Raw genomic sequence first — 23,578 nt, 5'->3', positions numbered from 1 at the left:
AATATTTTTGATGTTATCTTCAAAAGGATATATCAACTCCAGCAACAATGAAATAATTTTCAATGCAGATTGGAATAAAAACATTACGCTTATCTAAAACTTATCGACGTAAATGGTAGTTTTCAATTTCAACCCCTCGCGCGCTTTCATCCGGGCCATCGAAAGTGATTTGTATAAGTTGTATGACTTGTTTCGCAATGGATGTAAAATAAATAAAGTTTATATTCAATTTCAAAATTATTTGTGTTACCTTCATATCGTTAAAGATGCTCCACCGCCGACAGAGCATAACCGATACTTAAATTGGAACATTTGAACAATAGTATGTGTTTATTCGTGTAAATGTTTGTCAATTTATCACAAAAATGATATAAAATAAGTTAATTTGCTTTCGGTTGATGCGCAATCAGTACTGCTTTCCATATTTCGGGACGCAATTATTTTAATGTTTTTATCTTGAAGTAAAATAAGAAGCTCAAACTTCTCAATGGTAGTAATGGTGTAAAGTTAGTAATTTGTGTAACTGAAGAAAAATATTCATTTGCTACTGTTCTCGAGAGAGAAATAAATACCAATCGTCAGGGATTCAATAAACTAAAAATACAAACATATATTGGAAACAATAGAGTATACAATAACCAGATATGGAATTTAGTTTGGTTTGTGGTAATAGCCTGAACCGCTATAGAGAAGTCTTTGTGCTTGTTCTGCCGATCACCGAAAAGAGCATATGGAAAGGAAACCATATTAGAAGGAATTATATTCTTGATACCTTTGTGTAAACTTATGTTTGAAAGAGAATTTCACCACATACAATAAGCAATAGACTCACCACCATTCTCTAGTACAATATTAGAACTACCGAATGTCCGAATACCTTAAACTAAGTCTATTTGTAGTCCCTGGTTATGTGGAAGTTGGATATATCGAGTCCCAGTTTATGTCTACTAGCCAGGACAAAAACGCAAATGAAATTCCTAAAACAGTTACATTAATTTTCATTCGAAATAAAGTTAAAAAATATTTCTAATAATCTGCTTAATTTTCTGTTAAAACTACCAGCTTCTGAATCTGTTAAAACTACCAGCTTCAGAATCACATGTTTGGAAGCATTATGCATGTTAAATTGAATGAATTCGCGAGAATATTTTTTTGGATATATTTGCCTGTCGGCGCATTTATTCTTATGACAATTATTCACATATAATTAAGGGAGGGGGCGTGATGTAGGCCTACTCCTTGGATAACTCTGCAAAACTGAAAAAACGAACAGGAAAATAAGAATAAACGTACACAACAATGAGTTTATTACATTCGCACGATATATCAGACATTCATTTTAGCTATCACCACTCAACGTTAACATCTAATCTATATACATAGATAAATAAATTAATAAAAGCTCTGGTCAATACATATTTTAATATTGTCTCTCCATTTAATTGCAAGATAACAGTTATGCACTGGGGTAAATATCTAGTACACATATATTATCATCCTTGTAGAGGGAGATTACCCGTTTATGTACATTCGTCTACAGCTATGAACGCTCCCCCTAGTTACATGACGACATGCGCAGTTGTGATGTCGGGAAATATGTCCCATCCTACTCACGGTTGTCAGGGGTGCCACTCTGGGGTGTTGTGGAATGTGAACTGATCGAACCGTAGGCTTCATCACATGGTTTCATCCTTGATTTTGGTTGCGATATTTTCTACGTTTTATTTCCATTGTAAGGAAGTTAGGGCAAAGTAAAGTATATACATATCCTGAACCCATCGATCTGTACGATAATTCAAGATTACAATGTGATGCTTCGACTAAAAGAAAAAATCATGAACATCTAAAACAATGCTCAGAGGTATAATGGTGGAAAGATACATATGTATGTTTTATTTACAAATGTAACACTTACGATATACAGTTCATACAGTTCCGCGTTCCATTTTAAATGTCAATACATATTTCAATAGTAAAAGTAATTCTCTTTAAAAATTATATATATATTATGTAAATATCATCACAGACGTTTTGCTTCTATCACAGTTTGCAGTCATTCCCAAGCATTGAGGTCTGTTGGTTGTCTTCCCATCATTTCATGCCTTCTCAAGACATCTCAAAGTACATGTAATCCTGAAATAAAGATTATCAATATAAGCTATCCTTGACATTTCAGGGATTACTATTTCTGCCGTTCTATCCTATGTATGTATGTGCAATGTATTTATATCTATGTTAAAGCAAAATTGAAGGTTCCGTTTGCGACAACGAGTGAACAGTTAATTCGGTATTTTGGTGTGCATTGAATAACGGTACATTGTGGTTGGCTTTGTGACTTTGAAGTTGGGGTTAATTCTCTCTCTAATCTTAAAGGAAGTTTCTACTGAGTTGTGATTGGTCAGTAATGGTTTCCTGAACTGCCTTCTGTTACACTAAGAGATAGTCCAAGGGTGGGTATCACAACAATGAAAGTAACCCATTGAGTAACGACGATTGTTATAACCATGTAAAAATGTGGGTCTGATCGTTTTAACGCCCGGAAAAGTTATGTCGGGACAGCCGGTCATGTGACTAGAATCGAGTGCGTCGACATAATGAATGTACTGTTTATTTGAAATGACTTCCAGAATACAGAATAATATTTTACATTTTTTTAATTAGTTTTTTTTTAAACTGTGAAGGAGATATATACATTGTACTTAAATAAATGATATTTTGAGATATAAAATCAATTTCATATGTTGAAGAAATGATGTCGTGATTAAGATTTCTATTATTCTTCTTTGACTGTCGCCACTGAAAATCACTCGCATGCGACACTAAGTTAATTTGAAATGGGTACATGCATTATTCAAGGCGCAATTTTGAGGATACGGTTTCGAACTCGAATTGTTCAATTGTCGCATTTACCCATCCAATTCCTCCCTACAATTGCCTTTATACGTGTATATGTCGCAAACAAATAGAAATGTATGTTTTATATTCTAGTTACGCCCCAGTGATCTTTTACTCTTTACTTGCCCACTTGTTGTTGGATATTAATCATCCAATGTTCTTGTTCTGCTTTTTATCTGTCTTCGTCAAAGCATAATATTATGAAAAGGCAGAGTTTTAGTATGTTTTCTTTGTTCTACAAGGTGTCTCGTTTGATTGATATACATGATGTTATGCCTGAGCAAGTTTGCCTTTTTATTTGTTTGTCTATCATATCTTTCATGTATATGTTGATATTATAAGACTCTTTCATATGTGGATATGAAGGATATGGATATTCTACCTGAGGGCCACAAAATGTAGTAAAACCCGAGGCTTGCCGAGGGTTTTGCAACATTTTGTGATCCCGAGGGTAGAATATCCCTATCCTTCATATCCACTTATGAAAGAGTGCTTTTCTTTCATACCTCGACGTTTAATTGCAATTTTACAACTATAATATCCCGCCATTTTGAAATAAATTCTAAGAAATCCATAGCTGAAATTACATGATATTTCCAAAAAAAATCTGTTGTTCGCATCTTTTACAGCTATATAGTAAAACTAGTCAAGTTTGTGAAAAAAATGTTAAAATTTTACCGAGGAAATAGAAATTTTGTTGACACCGTGATATCACGAGCCTTTATTGCATGGGTAGCCATGCAATACAGCCTCAGGCGGCATGAGTGTATTGCCCTAGACCAGCTAGTATTACACCCGTAGGTATGAAAGAAAATCTGTATGTTCCATACCAATCAGTTTTCTTTAATTTGACTAAATGAAGGATGGATAAAGTCGTAAAAACATACCATTAGGAATGCCCCTCCAACTACCAACATCTTCTCTATGGGATCCATCTTTTCTGGAACTGAAATAGCCAATACCATTAATATACTGCGTTACATTTTCGTAGATTGGTTTGGTTTGTTTATTTTTACGTCCTATTAACAGCCAGGGTCATGTAAGGACGTGCCAGGTTTGTTGGTGGAGGAAAGCCGGAGTACCCGGAGAAAAACCACCGACCAGCGGTCAGTACCTGGCAACTGCCCCACATGGGATTCGAACCCGCATCCCAGAGGTGGAGGGCTTGTGGTAATATGTCGAGACATCTTAACCACTCGGCCACTGCGGCCCCTCATTTTCGTAGAACTCTAGCAAATACTGTAAACGTTGATATTTTCGCGAGTGCTAATTTCGCGATTTGCATACTATTAAACTTTCTCTGTGTTGTTATTTTCACGAAAGATACACTTTTAGACTATTAAAAACAAAGTTTATAATCTACAAAGTATTACTCGCTGGAGAAATTTTCGCGATCATGCGACCTTCGCGTAATTAACGTAAATCTCCGCCTCGTGTAGATTTCCACGTTTAAAGTAACTAGAATTTATTTGTTTATGATAGTTATGAGAATACACAGAATGAAATAGAAAGTGTTATCAGTATGTCGAATTCGAGATAACCAAAACGACGTGGGTCAAGTACGTTTTACCGTCGATTAATCCCACCTTTTGGTAATCGTGACGTCATATATATTTTGTCGTGATGTTTGTGACGCCACTATCACCGGAAGGTGGAAATAATCGATGATAAATCGTACTTTATCCACGTCGTCTCGAAACCCCTGCGTTTTATTTGCTGGTCAATTAGCATTGCAGTTAAATAAACAGTGTTTATATCTACGTAGAGTGAATATCGAAATATTCGTCACACAATTCGCCTTATATCTACAGTGTATATATCTACGTACAGTGAATATCGACATATTCGTCACATAATCCGTCTTATATTTACAGTGTATATATCTACGTACAGTGAATATCGAAATATTCGTCACATAATCCAACTTGTATCTACATTGTTTATATCTACGTAGAGTGAATATCGAAATATTCGTCACACAATGCAACTTATATCTACAGTGTATATATCTACGTACAGTGAATATCGAAATATTCATCACATAAACCGTCTTATGTCTACAGTGTATATATCTACGTACAGTGAATATCGAAATATTCGTCACATAAACCGTCTTATATCTACAGTGTATATATCTACGTACAGTGAATATCGAAATATTCGTCACATAAACCGTCTTATATCTACAGTGTATATATCTACGTACAGTGAATATCGAAATATTCGTCACATAAACCGTCTTATATCTACATTGTATATATCTACGTACAGTGAATATCGAAATATTCGTCACACAATCCGTCTTATATCTACAGTGTATATATTCGTCACATAAACCGTCTTATATCTACAGTGTATATATCTACGTACAGTGAATATCGAAATATTCGTCACATAAACCGTCTTATATCTACAGTGTATATCTACGTACAGTGAATATCGAAATATTCGTCACATAAACCGTCTTATATCATTGTATATATCTACGTACAGTGAATATCGAAATATTCGTCACATAAACCGTCTAATATCTACAGTGTATATATCTACGTACAGTGAATATCGAAATATACAGTATATATGTCTACGTACAGTGAATATCGAAATATTCGTCACATAAACCGTCTTATATCTACAGTGTATATATCTACGTACAGTGAATATCGAAATATTCGTCACATAAACCGTCTTATATCTACAGTGTATATATCTACGTACAGTGAATATCGAAATATTCGTCACATAAACCGTCTTATATCTACAGTGTATATATCTACGTACAGTGAATATCGAAATATTCGTGGTCCATATTGATTCCGTCGTCTCTATTGCCCTCCCATTTCTTGTTGATGTGGCCAATAATCTCCTCACCAGTCTTGTCAATAATCTGGCAAAAAACAAACCAAAAACAAAAACAGCAAAGTTAAAATTCTGATTAATAAGCAAATATCGTATTGAGAGAAATATTTGTTACTGTTATACATTATAGCAACTGACATACCTATTAATAATTACCAGATTCGGTTTACCCAGGAGTCAACAACTAAAAATGCTTTATGTCAAAATTCAGGAGTATTTGTTCGATTTTTTGAAGTCGATTTTTTTCACCAAATTTGCCTGAATCTTGACACTTCTAACTGTACATGTTTTGAAGGAAAAACTCACAAAAGGAGAAATGTATACAATATAATATATACATGAAATATTACAAAACATATTAAATTAACTTTTAGTTGTACAGACCATCGAATGAAACTTAAGTCGTAAGCATTGTAGAATAAAAATAAGTGTATTTTACATGAATATTCTGGCGGGTTAATAAAACGTCACATTGATCACACTAAACGTTTATAAATCAATACTTTTTTTCTTTACTGAAGATGTAAGTTTACCTCTAGTGTCGACTCTGCAGCACAGCGACATGAACAAGCAGGCCCCTGGATCTTTGCAACTAAAGCCCCTTCACTGTCCAAAATATCAAACCTGCTGCCGCACAGACTGTACCTGAAATCAAAGATAAATATATAAAACCTGCCGCACAGACTGTACCTAAAATCAGGGATTAATATATCAGACCTGATCGCACAGACTGTACCTAAAATCAGAGATTAATATATAAGACCTGCCACACAGACTGTACTTAAAATCAGGGATTAATATATCAGACCTCCTGCCGCACAGACTGTACCTAAAATCAAGGATTAATATATCAAACCTCCTGCCGCACAGACTGTACCTAAAATCAGGGATTAATATATAAATGTCGCAAGACTGTACCTAAAATCAGCATTAATATATCAGACTGTACCTAAAATCAGAGATTAATATATCAGCCGCACAGACTGTACCTAAAATCAAGATTAATATATCAAACCTGACACAGACTGTACCTAAAATCAAGATTAAATATCAGGTTATAAAGCTGCGCACAGACTGTACCTAAAATCAATTAATATATCAGACCTGCTGCCGCACAGACTGTACCTAAAATCAGGGATTAATATATATCAGACCTGCTGCCGCACAGACTGTACCTAAAATCAAGGATTAATATATCAAACCTGCTGCCGCACAGACTGTACCTAAAATCAAGGATTAATATATCAAACCTGCTGCCGCACAGACTGTACCTAAAATCAAGGATTAATATATCAAAACAGCTGCCGCACAGACTGTACCTAAAATCAGGGATTAATATATCAAACCTGCTGCCGCACAGACTGTACCTTAAATCAAGGATTAATATATCAAAACAGCTGCCGCACAGACTGTACCTAAAATCAAGGATTAATATATCAAACAAGCTGCCGCACAGACTGTACCTAAAATCAAGGATTAATATATCAAACATGCTGCCGCACAGACTGTACCTAAAATCAAGGATTAATATATCAAACATGCTGCCGCACAGACTGTAGCTAAAATCAAGGATTAAATATATCAAACATGCTGCCGCACAGACTGTACCTAAAATCAAGGATTAATATATCAAACCTGCTGCCGCACAGACTGTACCTAAAATCAAGGATTAATATATCAAACCTCCTGCCGCACAGACTGTACCTAAAATCAAGGATTAATATATCAAACCTCCTGCCGCACAGACTGTACCTAAAATCAGGGATTAATATATCAAACCTGCTGCCGCACAGACTGTACCTAAAATCAAGGATTAATATATCAAACCTGCTCCGCACAGACTGTACCTAAATCAAGGATTAATATATCAACGCTGCCGCACAGACTGTACCTAAAATCAGGGATTAATATATCAAACCTGCTCCGCACAGACTGTACCTAAAATCAAGGATTAATATATCAAACAGCTGCCGCACAGACTGTACCTAAAATCAAGGATTAATATATCAAACCTCCTGCCGCACAGACTGTACCTAAAATCAGTAATTAATATATCAAACCTCCTGCCGCACAGACTGTACCTAAAATCAGGGATTAATATATCAAACCTCCTGCCGCACAGACTGTACCTAAAATCAAGGATTAATATATCAAACCTCCTGCCGCACAGACTGTACCTAAAGTCAAGGATTAATATATCAAACCTCCTGCCGCACAGACTGTACCTAAAATCAGGGATTAATATATCAAACCTGCTGCCGCACAGACTGCACCTAAAATCAAGGATTCGAACATTTTTTCATAAAGTGTTTGGAGATGTAAACATTCCTTAATGAAACAGCAGTAAGTTTTAATTGACGAAATTAATTTAATTGTTAATGTATTTATCGCGTAATTAATAACATTTCGAAAACGACAACGTTTGCAGTATGTAATTACGGTCAATGTTGTGTGCTACACTTTATCACTATCTTAATAATGAAATTCAGTGGACGCCAATATTGCACAGTTCAATGCATTATCGGTAGGGCGAACATATTTTTTTATTCTGGACAGTTGCATATAACTTATGTAAAATTATAAACTAAGTTTTAAGTTAAAATGTTATGAGAAAGACACCAATTCGACTATAACCTATTAAGATATTCCATGAATGAAACTAGATTCGTTTTATTAACCATTGTGGCGATTGTATAGACGAGAGTATCTCGTACTTGTTCACATGCATATTTAATCACATGCAGCGACCAAAACATATACTATACAGTACAAGAAACATAAATAGAAATTAATACAAGTTTTAAGCTCGTTTGCCGTCTAATAAATATATTACTAAAGGTGAAAACTATGGATTACTGCAAACCAGTTGTCTTTTGTGGCTACTATATTTCGTGATTTCCGTTTCAAAACATTTTTGAGGAGACTGAAATACCCTTGAATTCACGAAAATAAATTTTCGCGAATTTACTTTGATCGCGAAATACAAATAAAATGCGCACAAAAGAAAGTTGGTTTACAGCATATATGTTGTCGAATAATAAAGGCAAATATGGTATTTACCTACTAAATTATGGTATTTACCTACTAAATTGAAGAAAAATTCTTAAGCTTGAAGCAGATCGCTATTTACTGTCAATCAACTTAATTATTTTTGCGTGAGATTAACTTTCGCGTACATCGTGGGATATTAGAAATAGTGAAAATATTTCACGCATAGCTACACTTAAACCTTATGATTATAAATCGATTGAGGATTAATCGATTTGAAAAACAGTATAATGCATGGAAACTCGAAAACAGGTCGGCGTGAAAGTACAGCCCTGTATCATAAGTATGAAAGCAACGCCATATTCCCTATTGGATTCGAAACTTTTTCAACTCTGTTGAAATTTTGACTTTATTGTGGTTTGATAACTAATAACAACGAAATTTTACCTGGTAAAATAAAAAAATCTTTTCATATAAAACTTCTTTTTGTCCGTTTTTTGCAAAAGAATAGATATACATGTATACACTCAAAACTTTTGATGACGTCATTTTCTTCTTTATCCTTTCCAATTCACGTCAACAACATGTAACCTCCATCTAAAAATGGAATCTTTGCAGTCAATTGACGCAAACTATAGAACATTTATTATAACAGATAGCAATTTATTTGTTACCCGATGCCAATCTTCATTAATGTACAAACAAAATTACAAACGTGAAAAAGTACCAGATCCAATGGAGAAAGTGACACTATTTCCATACTAATGTGCCACGGCACTCATGTATTCTGTCTTTGCACATAGTATCCATCGTGACATCATTGTTTTGTGAGCGAAACTCGCGTTGTTTTCTTTAAAACATATGACGTTATGCTCACAAACGTAAGACGTCACACTCAATACCTACTCACAAGAGCAGATAACTCTGCAATGTACATAGACGGCTTTCACTTACTGTTGTTTAATGGATCCAAGCGTCCGGTTGAGGCAGTCGACGACGTAAACTTTATTGTTACAAAACATGCAGTCTAAACAACAGCAACAATCACATCGACACGACTTCCGGTGTAAGGTGAAAACGAGGTCATCATTTGGGGTGTAGAAGTCAAGTTTAAACTGACGCTGGGGTCCACAGAACCAACGGCAACAACAACTTGATGCTGAGGAAACAACGATCGGCGTGAAAAAAATGTAAATTAATGTAAACGTAATTTAACATCATAGAAACATAACACCATGGATAGTAAGTCGTGTAAAAAATGTAATTACCTCCGTGATATCTCCTCGAAACGTAGAGCTACTTTTAATGACTTTAGTTATTGACTTAATGTAAATATTGTCTTACACGGCCAATGAATGATAATGTATGTTAAATTATGAAATCAGAATTTAAAAATGTACTAGGCCTACATGTAGTACTCCATCACTTGTCTATGAAGATAATGTTAATTTCGAATTGATCATTAGAACACTAAATTTAACATTTCTTCGTTGACAAAAATAATTCTTACATTTACAATACATGACTGTACTTTTCAGCTGCAAAAAAGTGTTAAGAAACTTTTGTGTATTATAAATAAAGCTTGAAATATCAAAAGTGATGTGAGTTTTGTAATCAAAAGACGAAGCAGGATGGAAAGAAATCGCACAGCATCAACAGAAGAAGAAAAGAAAATCAAAAAGAAATAGAAGCGAGTCAAACAATTAAAGTTTGATTATAACAGTCAAAACACCATATCCGAGTTACGTTATGTCTTAAAGCGTGTATGCATATCGTATTTATGTTTGGAAAATTACACTTAGTAATTCAACATGCCGATATTTTGATATGAAATATTAATCATTGAAACTAACCCTTTATATACAGTGGAAAGTAAAATGGAATATGAAGAAGTTTCCATTCGGAAGTTGAATCACGTACATTGCCCTCAATGACATGTATACTAAACCTCAATGACGTCATACTTACCTTCAATGACGTAGAAGAGTTCGTCCTCGGTCTCGTCCCATATCTTGTATGTGTTAGAAGACCCACATCCACCTAAAATGATATATATGTCATTATGACACCTATTCTATTTTCTTTTTATTTACTTTGATTGTTGTTTTGTCATATTATAGCAGTATTATAACAATTACTAATAACACCATGAAAATGTACAATGAAATTGTATACTACATGCAGTTTGGCTTCGTGGACTGACCGTTTTTGGCAGTACTGCTAAAATCAATTCTGCTCTTAGTTGTACTTGTATAGTTAATCCAATGTATTGAAAGTACTGTAATTTTCAAAATGTAAGTAACTGTTGGTGATGAATAACATATTAAAAGTTTATCTCGATTCGTGAGTATGTAACATACAGCGCATATAACTTTAAACAAAACAAAAGCAACATAATAAAAAGGAAAAGAAAACCTAACAATAAACAAACCGTGTTAAATATAAGCAGAGGAATTGTTTAAAAATTTTAAAACATAATAACATATAAAATGTGAAGTTAAATGTTACCACATACTGTAAAACTGGAAATATTCACGAGGTGGATATTTACGCTAATTACACAAATTTAAAGCACGAACATTTCACCAGCTCTTGATGTATAAAAGAAACTATGTTGAAAAAAATAGATGTATTTATCGCCAAAAAACGTCATTGCGAAATATTTACACAGATAAAGCGCGAAATTAAACTCTCACGAGTATATCCGTGTGTACAGTATTATATTCATATATTTATTTTTACCTTTCAGGTCCATGTCTAGTTGTTGGCGGACATAAACGAATCCCTTGTCGTTAATCCCTTCCAGTCCGGGTGGGGGGTCCAATTTTGGGTTGACAGACTTCCGTCGCAATCTTTGCCCAACCTTCTTGGCTCTTATTAACCGCATCATGTCCATCATGGGGTCTGCCCCCCCGGCCCCTCCCCCTCCGCCCATCATGGCACCCATCATCCCCATACCACTCCCGGGGGGTTGGGACGTAGCTGTACTGGACATGGAGACAATAGACTGACGGGGCTGGTTCACAACAACGCCTTGTTGTATTTGTCGTTCCATCATGATACTAGCACGTCTGTTTTCGTTCTTGATAGCTTCCTGACGCTCATCATAATACTCCATGATTCGTTCTTCTCAAAGTTTTGTCAGTTCGCAATAATATGCTGAGGTTTTGCCAAAACTGTGACGAATCTTCCACGTTCTTCTTTTACTTGTACTATAGTCTCTCCTGTTCAGAATACAATTGATACCAATATATTTTTTCTGATGTACAGAAAGTAAATTGCTAAATCATTATTTGTCGCCTTAATCTTCAATAAAATCTTGTTTTAATACTCCAAGTCCTTTGAAAAATCGTATTACCAAAAAGAATAATGGTAGCTGCAGAATAAATTTAGATACCTTCCTTTGAAGATTCAAAGATAAAGATTAATTCGTTGTATAGAATTGTAACGTGTTTGATCACAGCCAGCGTAAAACCGTTCGGTGACGGTGGTTCCCTGTGCAAGAATGGGCCATCTCCAGGTAAGCGATCGGTGTCATTCAAAAATCTCCCACGTAAGAATAGCTGTGATATTTAAGGTGCTATGTTAAGGGGCCACACGGGGGAATCCCTAAATGAAAAAGAGATGATGAGAGAGAAAAATACGGTTAAAACAGAATTTTAATGAATCACAAAGGTCAAAATTTTCAAACAATTATCTCAAAACTTTTCAAACTGTTTCTATTAATTCTATTTAGATTTTGTCCATCTTCGTTCGAATTTCATGTGGGGCAGTTGTCAGCTACTGACCACTGGTCGGTGGTGTCCGGGTACTCCGGCTTTCCTCCATCAACTAACCTGACAAGTCCTTACATGACCCTGGCTGTTGATATGACTTTGAACAAATAAAAAAAACATATTCTGCATTAGTAGGTTCCACTTATGTCGAAACATAAATATGGGAAATTCTCATGCATTTGTTCTCGCCGGTTATGATAAAAATCATAATTGTATAATATTACCTGTTTAACGGGGTAAGTCATTTTTAAACGTGCTATTATGAAGTTCAATAAAAATGCTACTTTAAAAAAGAATCATGTATACGATATCATTTGGGGTTATATACGTGTCTTTTACGGTTTCCTGTAAAACAAATCGAGCAAGACGTGTAAACATATTATTTACGTGTTTTGTTCAGTTCTTCTAAGGTGCTTAAACCCCAAATTTAACCCTCCGAGGGCCCCTTAGCTTGACGAACGATTGCCCCGTTACTAATAACAACTTCTCTGATAGCCCAGAGAATGTAATGTGCATGCATTAAAACACAAAATGTTGAAGCATTCCGAACGACTTTATGGGTTTCACTCGGCCATCATGCATGTTTAACAAAATGTATATCAAGAAACCATCGATTATTAGGTACATGTATTTAACACTAGCATATAAAAAAAACGAAAAAAAAAACCAATGAAAATAATTTTTTCAACTTTTATTAACTGTTGACTTGTAATTATTTTATGATAGTTTGCATACCTGTTCATATGGTGGCTGATTGAGCACACACAAATAAATATTTTCATCTCGTTATAACGACTTAGTTATATCTTAGTTAGACTTCGTCTCAGGTGACCTAAAAATTACAATATTGATTCAAACCAAAATTAAAAGTCTTCTTTTTTGTTATTATTTCCTGCAATTTAATGTAAATGGTACATCTCGTAAAGCTTTATCATTAACAGTCCATTTTATGTTAGATAAATAAATAAAACCTAAAATACGCGTCAAAGGAGCGACCACTTTGGACCGTTTTATGGCCTCTCAGTTGTAAGCAAAATGATACCTTATAGGGTCAGCTGCATATTGTATGCTATTTAGAACATTCAACATTTTTTGGCTCTTGGTAATTTCTGAGGTCAAAGTAGCTAAAATATTGTAGCTCAAAAGACTTTTTGACAGATACTGTTGTCGTCTTTAGAAAGGTATAGTAAGCCCGGTACGTATATTCATTCTAAAGGCAAATGTCAAAAAGTAAACATTCAAATATGGTTGCCTTAGCTTCTAACTTCGCACTAGGGGGAATTTCTCTTTAGGTCAGTCGGTAGTGCGGCAGACTAGATACAGTAAGTCTGGAATCGCAGGTTTGAGCCCAGCTTGTGGCACACTACTCTCGCTCTATTATATTATTATCAAAACTGGAAGGTCCCAAATAGTTAACGGCACAACAAGAACATTATCACTTTAGGTTGTCTGACCCAAAATGTCAGGATCACCTATACAGTAGAACATGGTGGTATTGAAGTAAGTGTACATGTTCTTTCTGACGTCAAGTACACATTGTAAAAACCTTTCATACAAATGCCTTTTTCTCAATAACCAAACGGCCCAGGGAACTGGTGTCCGTTTCAGAGCTGTATCATGCTGGGATGAAGGCCTAACAACTTTGTTCAAATGAATGACATTGACCTTCATTAAATGTCACGGGGGTCAACTACCCTGGTAGGTAAAAATCTTTAAACGTCTTCTTGACAATATTAACTAATGGATATATACCCGGTAGATCTGATACTGGATCTATAGCATAAACACGTACATAGAAATCCTTCTTGGCTCTCCAATGACTTTGTTATGCACCATTATGACCAGGTAACAGGCGAGCAATTCAGGCATATTGGACCCTTGTTTTCTATAATTGTAGTTCATCTCGATTGTGTACATATATGGTATTAATAGTCATAATACGTACTGTTGCGACTCAATTGGCCTTTTCTTAAATACAGAACATTTCATAAAGCTAAATTGAATAATTTTGGTTTTAGCCAGAAACAAAGCGAATTTGGTGTTTTTTTAATATCTGAAAAAAAGAGTTCCAAAGGGATAGAATCGCTCACCCAAGTGATTTTCACAAACAATCTTACAACTTGAATTTGGTCTCCTACATAAAAGGATGTATTAATTTGTACCATTTAGAATCCCCATCTCATAGGGAAAATGTGTTATATCCATTGACTAGTTTCAAGGCAACCTCATTAATGCTCAAAATTCGGACATGTTGTCAGGGGAAAATCATATATTTATTTATACGTTATTTACAAAATAAACACTAGATAACTAGTTATCAACTTTGAAGTTTTTAAGTTTGTAATCAATTTATAGAGAAAATTGTTTAACCTGTAAATTAACTATCAATTTTGGTTATTATAAATGGATATTTTTCCAAGCGATTAGATTTGCAATCATCAAATGTAAAGTTTTCATGTGACTATTATGTTTCAATCAATGAATTACATGTATATATTTTCATACATTCAGCAATACCTTATGAAATGGGGGACATTGCTCAAGTTAAACAGATGTCATATATAGCTTGGCATCATCAACTTACGGTATATACCAGGTTGCAAAGAAATTGATGGGGAATTGATTAAGAAGATTGTTAACTCCAACTTTTGCAAAAATTGGCCAAATATTGCTAAGAGGGGTGACAGTGTTTCATCATGCCAGGTCTTAAGTCTTAAGCTTCTTTTTGGGAACAAAATTAGTTTGAAAATATTGAACATAGCTGATCAAACAAAATTTTAATTCATGCCAAACAGATGAATGTATGGATCTTTATAATGCAGTGACAAGACACTTCTCTCACCTATGATGGGCAAAGATTGTCTTGCTGCTATAAAGTGAGGTATCAAAAAATGTTTATATAACAAAATATTAACCTTAAACTGTCAAGAACATTGGTAAATAATCAAGTAAATCAAGAATTATACATACATATAATTAAAGAAAACAAGAGGCCCACTGGCCTTAACGGTCACTTAGGTTTGAATACAGAATGCAACATAGGCATAAAATACATATATATTTGCCAATCAAGTGCTTGAATTCAGTCAGTGATTTTATCAATCATATTTAATCTATGAAGAGTTTCTTATTCCATTACATCTGGGAGTTCAAAAGATTTTTTAAATAGCTTCTTTGACCCTGCCGGCGCCCCTCTGGCCGCCCCTGAGGATCAGTTGTAAGGACCAATATGCCATCTTAGGCTAATAATTTTAATCAAGTTTGACTCATTGCTTTAAAAAATTGATCAAATAATGCTCATAAATGTGTTTTTCTTATATGAACAACAATTTTATACTTGAAACCCAGAGGTGGAGGGCTTGTGGGGACATCTTAATTACTAGGCAACCTCGAATTGGCCTTTTTCCGAAGGTTTGTGCAAATTTTAATTGACGCACGAGGACAGACAAAAGACTATTAGAATAAGTCACTTGAGAATTCTTCTCAGGTGAATCAAGTGACCTAAAAACCAATCTAATTAAAATTTGATGTTCATTATCAACTCTGTAAACTCCGTATGAACTAAGTAGATAATGAACATCGAATTTTAATTATATTGTCTAAAAACTGAGATTTCTTCTCATGTGAATCAAGTGAACTAAAAACCAATATAATAAAAATTGGTGTTCATTATCTACTTAGTTCATACGGAGTTTACGGAGTAGATTATGAACATCATCTCCGTAAACTTCGTATGAACTAAGTGGACAATGAACATTGAATTTTAACTAGATTGCCTAAAAACTGTCTGCTAAATACTTAGCATGTATCTGAATATGTTAAGTTACTTATTATTGTATAATTATCAATGTAGTAAGATTGTTCAAATAACATTTTTATACTGTACAATTTTGATAACAAATAACTTCAATACTTGTATAAATTACACTGTATAAGTGTACCATCATCAACTGACAGCTGACAATAACATGTCATCGAAAGGAAAAGTTAAATTGTTCAAACAATGTTCATGCTTAAGTACGATGGCCCATATCAGCCAACATGGCAACTGCTTTACTAAACTGTATTTGTACACACATTTGTGGTGATTGTGATGGCAACTGCTTTAGTAAGAAGCACTTTCCAATATGTTTTGTCATTTTACTCGTTTGGCAACTGCTTTACTAGAGTAACAGTTTTGTCATTCTTACGCGTGGCCCATATCAGCCGTATTTGATAGTGTCTGGCTTTTTAGGCAATTCACAATCCCCACCAATATCAAGCCGACTTTGACGCCGTACAGGTGTGCTGATTAAATGACCTTTGAAACTAAAATGATGTTTTACGACACTTTACCAAGCCAAAGGCGATTACAGTTATATACAAATAACAAAGCCATAGGTGGGTAACAAGTTATTGTACGGTAAGTCACGGTAAATAATTAGGAAGTCGGATGGGAAGAGGATACATTCCTAAAAAAGGGGGACAACCAGTTTGAAATTTAATCAGACATGAAGTACACCTGGGACTTGTAGCCAGTCTAATTTAAGCTAATTTAATGCAGGCATTCAACTTAACTAAATCTCTCATTATATGGTCCTACCTAGGGAAACATAATACCTGCTATTATCAAATATGAATAAACATGATTATTAAATTTTATTTAACCTATATTGAGTTACTTCACTGAAAGCCTATTTTCATTCAAACGTCAACATTAGCCACAGATTGCGTTACCTACCAATGATTTCACCGAAAAAAGTGTCGTTCACTGTAAAATATCGTTTTGGTTTCACAGGTCATTTAATTAGTACACGTGTACGGCGTCAAACTAGGATAGACACTGGCGTGGAATGTTAGTTGTCTCAAAAGCTAGACATTCCCCAATACGGCTGATATGAGCCATGCGTAAGAATGACAAAACAGTTACTTTAGTAAAGCAGTTGCCAAACGAGTAAAATGACAAAACATGTTGGAATTTGCTTCTTACTAAAGCAGTTGCAATCACAATCACCACAAATGTGTGTACAAGTATAATTTAGTAAAGCAGTTGCCATGTCGGCTGATATGTGCCATCGTACTTAAGATCCCTGAGTCAAGTACAGCGTACAATTCTGACCTGAAGTCTAGGAAAGTTTCATACTTATTTCCTAGCAGAAGAACTTGTACACAGGTTCTTCAGATAGGCCTTCTTCAAAATTTTGTCATCTCCTCAAACATAACTGTAATTCCTTCATCATTTTGTTTACCCAGAAGATTGACGCCAGTACAGAATTCTGCAAGCGTTCTGTCTTGCCAACTGTCCATAATTAAATTGATACGTTGGCTTTTGTGTATGATTTCCTTATGTGCAAGTTCAACAGTAAGGCATAGAATGGTGTCTGCTTTTTATGTGGTAAGGCATAACTTGTGACACATCCATATTTACCTAACACTTCTATAAGTTCCACAATATCAACACTGGAGAAATCCTTTATTGCCATATTCAATATTTGCTTTTCATCATCGCCGACAAAGTTGAGGAATGAATTTTTCAGCTCCTCTTTATCAGGTACCATACTAAATGCTGCTTTGATGAAAGCCATGGAAAGCCTGGTTGGAAAATAGTTGAACCGTTCCCAACCAAACAATAGAATTCTTGCTAATGCCTTCCATTGCTTATCCTTGAAACATGCCGCAAGCACGGCACCTTCTCTACGGTTCCCATGGTACATTTTTCATACACATCACTCCAAAATCCTGTAATACAATCCATAAGGACCCCATCACCTTCACGCTTTTCTTGTTCATCATCTGGATGCAGAACAGTAACCAGCACTCTACCATGTAGTATTTTCTCATCAGTAAAAGCATCAGTCATTCCACCGATGTAGTCACCTCTTTTAATAGTAATGAAAAAGTCCCCAGTAGAAGTAGAGTCGGTATGAGGTAACCCAGCAAGTGGTTCATGTACAGCGGTCCTTAATGGTGTAGACACTGCAAGTGGTTCATGAACAGTGGTCCTTAATGGTGTAGACACTGCAAGTGGTTCGGATACAGTAGTTGGTAATGGTGAAGACATAGCAATCGGTTCCCGTAAAGTAGATAAATATAGTAATGCCTTAATGAATATTTGCTGGCGTAGTAACTTAATGAATATTGCTGGACGTAGTATCTTAATGAATATTGCTGGCGTAGTATCTTAATGAATATTGCTGGACGTAGTATCTTAATGAATATTGCTGGACGTAGTATCTTAATGAATATTGCTGGCGTAGTATCTTAATGAATATTGCTGGCGTAGTAGCTCTTAAAGAATATATTTGCTGGCGTAGTATCTTAATGAATAGTAGATCTAGACGTAGTAAATCTTAATGAATATTGCTGGACCCGTAGTAACTTAATGAATATTGCTAGACTAGTATGCTGCGTACTGAATAATTGCTATAACGTAGTAATCGTAATATATTGCTAGACGTAGTATCTTAATGATGAATATTGCTAGACGCGTGTAGTAAACTTAATGAATATTGCTGGACGTAGTAATCTTAATGAATATTGCTGGACGTAGTACGTATCATAATGAATATTGCTGGCGTAGTATCTTAATGAATATTGCTGGACGTAGTAGTAACTTAATGAATATTGCTGGACGTAGTATCTTAATGAGAATTGCTGGACGTAGTAGTATCTTAATGAATATTGCTGACGTTTTAAGTAGTAACTTAATGAATATTGCTGGCGTAGTATCTTAATGAATATTGCTGGCGTAGTATCTTAATGAATATTGCTAGACGTAGTATCTTAATGAATATTGCTGGCGTAGTATCTTAATGAATATTGCTAGACGTAGTATCTTAATGAATATTGCTGGCGTAGTATACTTAATGAATATTGCTGGCGAAATATTGCTAGTATCTAATGAATATTGAATATTCTTCTTAATGAATATTGCTGGCGTAGTATTCTCAATGAAAATAGTGCGCGTAGTATCTTAAAGAAATAGCCTAGACCTAGTATCCTATAATGATTTTGTATAGACGTAGAACTTAATTAATTCTAGACGTAGTATCTTAATGATATTGCTAGACGTAGTAACCTAATGACTATTCGCCGAAGTAGTATCTAATGAATATTGTTAGACGTAGTAACTTAATGTTAATGCATGGCGTATATCTTAATGAATATTGCTGGACGTAAGTAACTTAATGAATACTAGCTAGACGAAGTATCTTAATAATATTCTGCGTGTAGTGTCTTATTGAAATATTGCTAGGACGTAGTATCTTAATGAATATTTGCTGGCGTAGTATCTTAATGAATATTGCTGAACGTAGTAACTTAATGAATATTGCTGGCGTAGTATCTTAATGAATATTGCTGGACGTAGTAACTTAATGAATATTGCTGGCGTAGTATCTTAATGAATATTGCTGGACGTAGTATCTTAATGAATATTGCTAGACGTAGTATCTTAATGAATATTGTTAGACGTAGTAACTTAATTAATATTGCTAGACGTAGTATCTTAATGAATATTGCTAGACGTAGTAACTTAATGAATATTGCTGAACGTAGTATCTTAATGAATATTGCTGGCGTAGTATCTTAATGAATATTGCTGGCGTAGTATCTTAATGAATATTGCTGGCGTAGTATCTTAATGAATATTGCTGGCGTAGTATCTTAATGAATATTGCTAGACGTAATATCCTAATGGATATTGCTGGAATCAATGTCTTAATGATTAGTACATCACGTGACAAAATACTTGATTCTGATTGACTACACACATGGTAGCGGGCACTATTTGTATTGTGACTTCACCGTTACATGACGTCATTATAACGTTACGCGCGACCAAGACGTCACGATAGCGGACAGGGTGTTGTGTGCTGGGATGAAAGCTAGTTGCTTTTCTACATATGTGTATTTTTAATGTTACAACGTTTTGTGGAAAAGAAGACAGCGTTGCGAGGTGTCGTTTGACGTGCTTCTGTTACGATGACATGAAAACGGGTCTCATGTGATGGTGATGTACTAAACCCATTATGGCCTGTTTGAGAGGGCACTATTGCCTCATAGTATTGTCTCGTGATGGGATAGTGGCCTCGCCTTTGGCCCGGGCACTATTCCGTCCACCGACAGTACTATGAGGCAATAGTGTCCTCTCAACCAAGGCCATAATAGATAAATATTGCTGGACATAGAATCTTAATTGATATTATTGCTGAGCGTTCTGTCTTAATGAAAATTTCTGGACGGGTTATCTTAATGAAAATTGCTGGGCGTAGTGTCTTCATGGATATTGCTGGAGATTATAAAGGGCTATATACACAACCAAAACTCCATTTTTTATGTGCTAATCATTTTATTAACAAATAGATGATAATATGTATAAATGTATAATTACAATGAGTGAGTACATATTTATTAAATCTTAATTGATGCCAAACTGCCAGAAAACTTATAACGGTACGATTTTTAAAAGGAAACTGCCTTATTAAAATGATCATCTGTATTTAGTGAATGTTTGGGGGTTGTTCAAAAACTACATACAAATGTATGTATATATTACTAAGCGTAAAAAAAGGTTATTTTTAACTTAATATGCAGAGATAGATTTATGTTCATGGCAGAATTCTTAGCATTTTAGATTCCCAATTCTAATTACTAAGACATTGATAAAGGTTGAGATGTTATAAACATCAGACGATAATCTGGAATACCCAAAACAAAATTTCGGGCAAAAACCAAAAACTAAATATCTTAACAATCACAGCACCATAATATGCAATAACACAGATAAATAACAGTAAATTTCATTAAGATGGAAACGTTACTAATCAATAAAAGACAGATTTATCGTTTATTAAAACAATACGTTATTCAGGGCTGTTATTTTGGGTGGGTAAGGGAAACATTTGAATTCAGTTTAATTGGTATTGGGAATACATCTATATTTTAAATGATCTACTAACAAAACAAAAACAAAAAAAAGAACTGGCTCCGATTTCTCAAAACAAAAGTTCAGACTTAAGTTAAAACTGAAGTTTTTTACCTTATATAACTTATATGAATGCTTTTGCCTTAAGTTTGTTTCAGAAATCGGAGCCAGAACTCATTCACCCCTGCACTTCAATAATGGACTGTTCCAAGTCTTTGAACAAGTAGAGTATAATTGATGTTTTAATAGGGGTAAATAAGATTTCTTGTATCATGGGACTCTGATAAATGTTTTCTCTTCTATACTATAGGTATATTATCCGGGAATTCAGCAACAAAATTACAATTTGTACTGATAAAAATACAATTACATTTCCAAACATCATGATCAATTTTATCTTGGTATGTAGAATACAGCAACAAAGATAAGAAAACAGACGATAACAATGAGTGATGTATGTACAAGTTAACAAATATACAGGACAGTGGTCAAAAGACAAACATATATCACAAACACTTCTAACAACGCTAAATATCATAAACATATGAATGTAAAACCTTACTCTTTTTCGTTTGGACGGAAAATGGCGAGTAGGTGGGTGGGGAGGCTAAAAAGATCCGAGATTCCATTAAAAAGATACTTTTAAAAACAGTTTTCTTAAATTACAGTCATCATGACATTATATAATAAGATTTCTTGATTTTGTGCAACAATTAGCCTTTAATCATTACCATTTTACACATATACTTTGAACTCTTTCACCCATAGAATCACATGTGAACTTTTCTGATTCTAATATTGGAATAGTTCAATATAAAATTACAGGGTAGAGAGGGTTGAAACTTCAAGACTTCAGTATTTTGCAGTTTCTTTTAAACAGTTTGCATAAGGTTTTGAAGTTGTACACTTAAATCTCATAATTGTCATAAATGTTATTCACATTAACTTGAACAGAAATAAATGTAGCTCAGACAATAAAATACAATGATATGAATATAAAAATAAGATTAAAATATCTATTATGTACTATTCCGTCTTTGTATATTACAGAGTTAGCTCCCTTGTGGGTAGGTATCGACTATATAATTGATATGTCATTATTTTGTGAGCTCAATTCACGTTGTTTTCTCCAAAAATTATGAGGTTACGCTCGCAAATAAATGATGTCACAATCAATACCTACCCGCAAGTGCAGATAACTCTGTCATATGCAAATACAGGATACAGTACATGTGTATAGATTAAAACTGGATGGAATAAATTAATATCAGACAATGTACAAGAGGCACTAAACTCATGATAAAGTTGGAGCATTCACAAAAGGCACAAATAAAACAGGATCTGTAATAGGTAACATAATCTAACGCATATGAATTTTAATAAATTTCATAAAAATGTAAAATTCATGAAAATCATCATGGTTTAATGATGATATGCAATATTTCCAAACATGATAAGTAAAAAATAAAATCATGTCTGTGTGTAACAGTAGCAACTGATATGCATTATTTGGGACGGAGTTAACACATTGTAACTGTTGCTAAAATTCATATGTATTCCAAAATCAATAAGATATTGTACTTGGACTTGCACATTCTGAAAGAGTAATTTGGACATACATTTTAGAAAATGTATGTTTTTTCAGTTGCACCTAATATATGAATTGACCATTTTCTAAACACAATTCTACAACAAAAATCAACTCGTTTTCATATCAACTTCATCAGAGATAATCAAGGAAAATGGTGAAATATTAAATACTTAGAATTAAAAGATTTATCACATTTTCAAATTAAAATTTGATTGGCAAATTTTAAGAGCACTATTAAGGCCAATGCACTTCGTGTGATAAAAATAAATAAATAAAATTTGAAGTTGTGAAATAAAAGTAGTTTCTTTGATAAAAACCGTGTAAAAGATAAGAGAAAAATAGTGATCAATACTTTGTAAGTACAATTTCATTAAAAATGTATATTTTGTGACATGAAATAATTTAAGTTTCCCTGCATATTTTTATAATCATTGACATCAGAAACACCAGACATATTCTTATAATAATTTACAACAACTACTTTAAGATAGTCTGAATACTTACAATTAAAAAATCATACAAAGAAATCCTTCAAGATTTTTTTTCTTAACACAAAAATTTAAA

At 34.2% G+C, this 23,578-nt stretch overlaps 1 protein-coding gene across 1 annotated transcript; it reads right to left on the bottom strand.

Moving 5' to 3' along the window:
* Positions 1-1,313: 1,313 nt before the first annotated feature.
* LOC138307893 (phospholipid scramblase 2-like) lies at positions 1,314-11,989 on the bottom strand. The gene is made up of 7 exons (XM_069248813.1): positions 11,485-11,989; positions 10,711-10,782; positions 9,697-9,901; positions 6,288-6,399; positions 5,677-5,782; positions 3,783-3,841; positions 1,314-2,133 (listed from the first exon to the last, which is right to left on the bottom strand). The coding sequence occupies exons 1-7, from the start codon at positions 11,858-11,860 to the stop codon at positions 2,107-2,109; spliced, it is 957 nt and encodes a 318-aa protein (XP_069104914.1). The 5' UTR covers positions 11,861-11,989; the 3' UTR covers positions 1,314-2,106.
* Positions 11,990-23,578: the final 11,589 nt, after the last annotated feature.

The sequence above is a fragment of the Argopecten irradians genome, chromosome 14, assembly GCF_041381155.1.
Source record: "Argopecten irradians isolate NY chromosome 14, Ai_NY, whole genome shotgun sequence".
NCBI classification, from domain to species: domain Eukaryota; kingdom Metazoa; phylum Mollusca; class Bivalvia; order Pectinida; family Pectinidae; genus Argopecten; species Argopecten irradians.
This window is presented reverse-complemented; position numbering and strand designations above follow the sequence as displayed.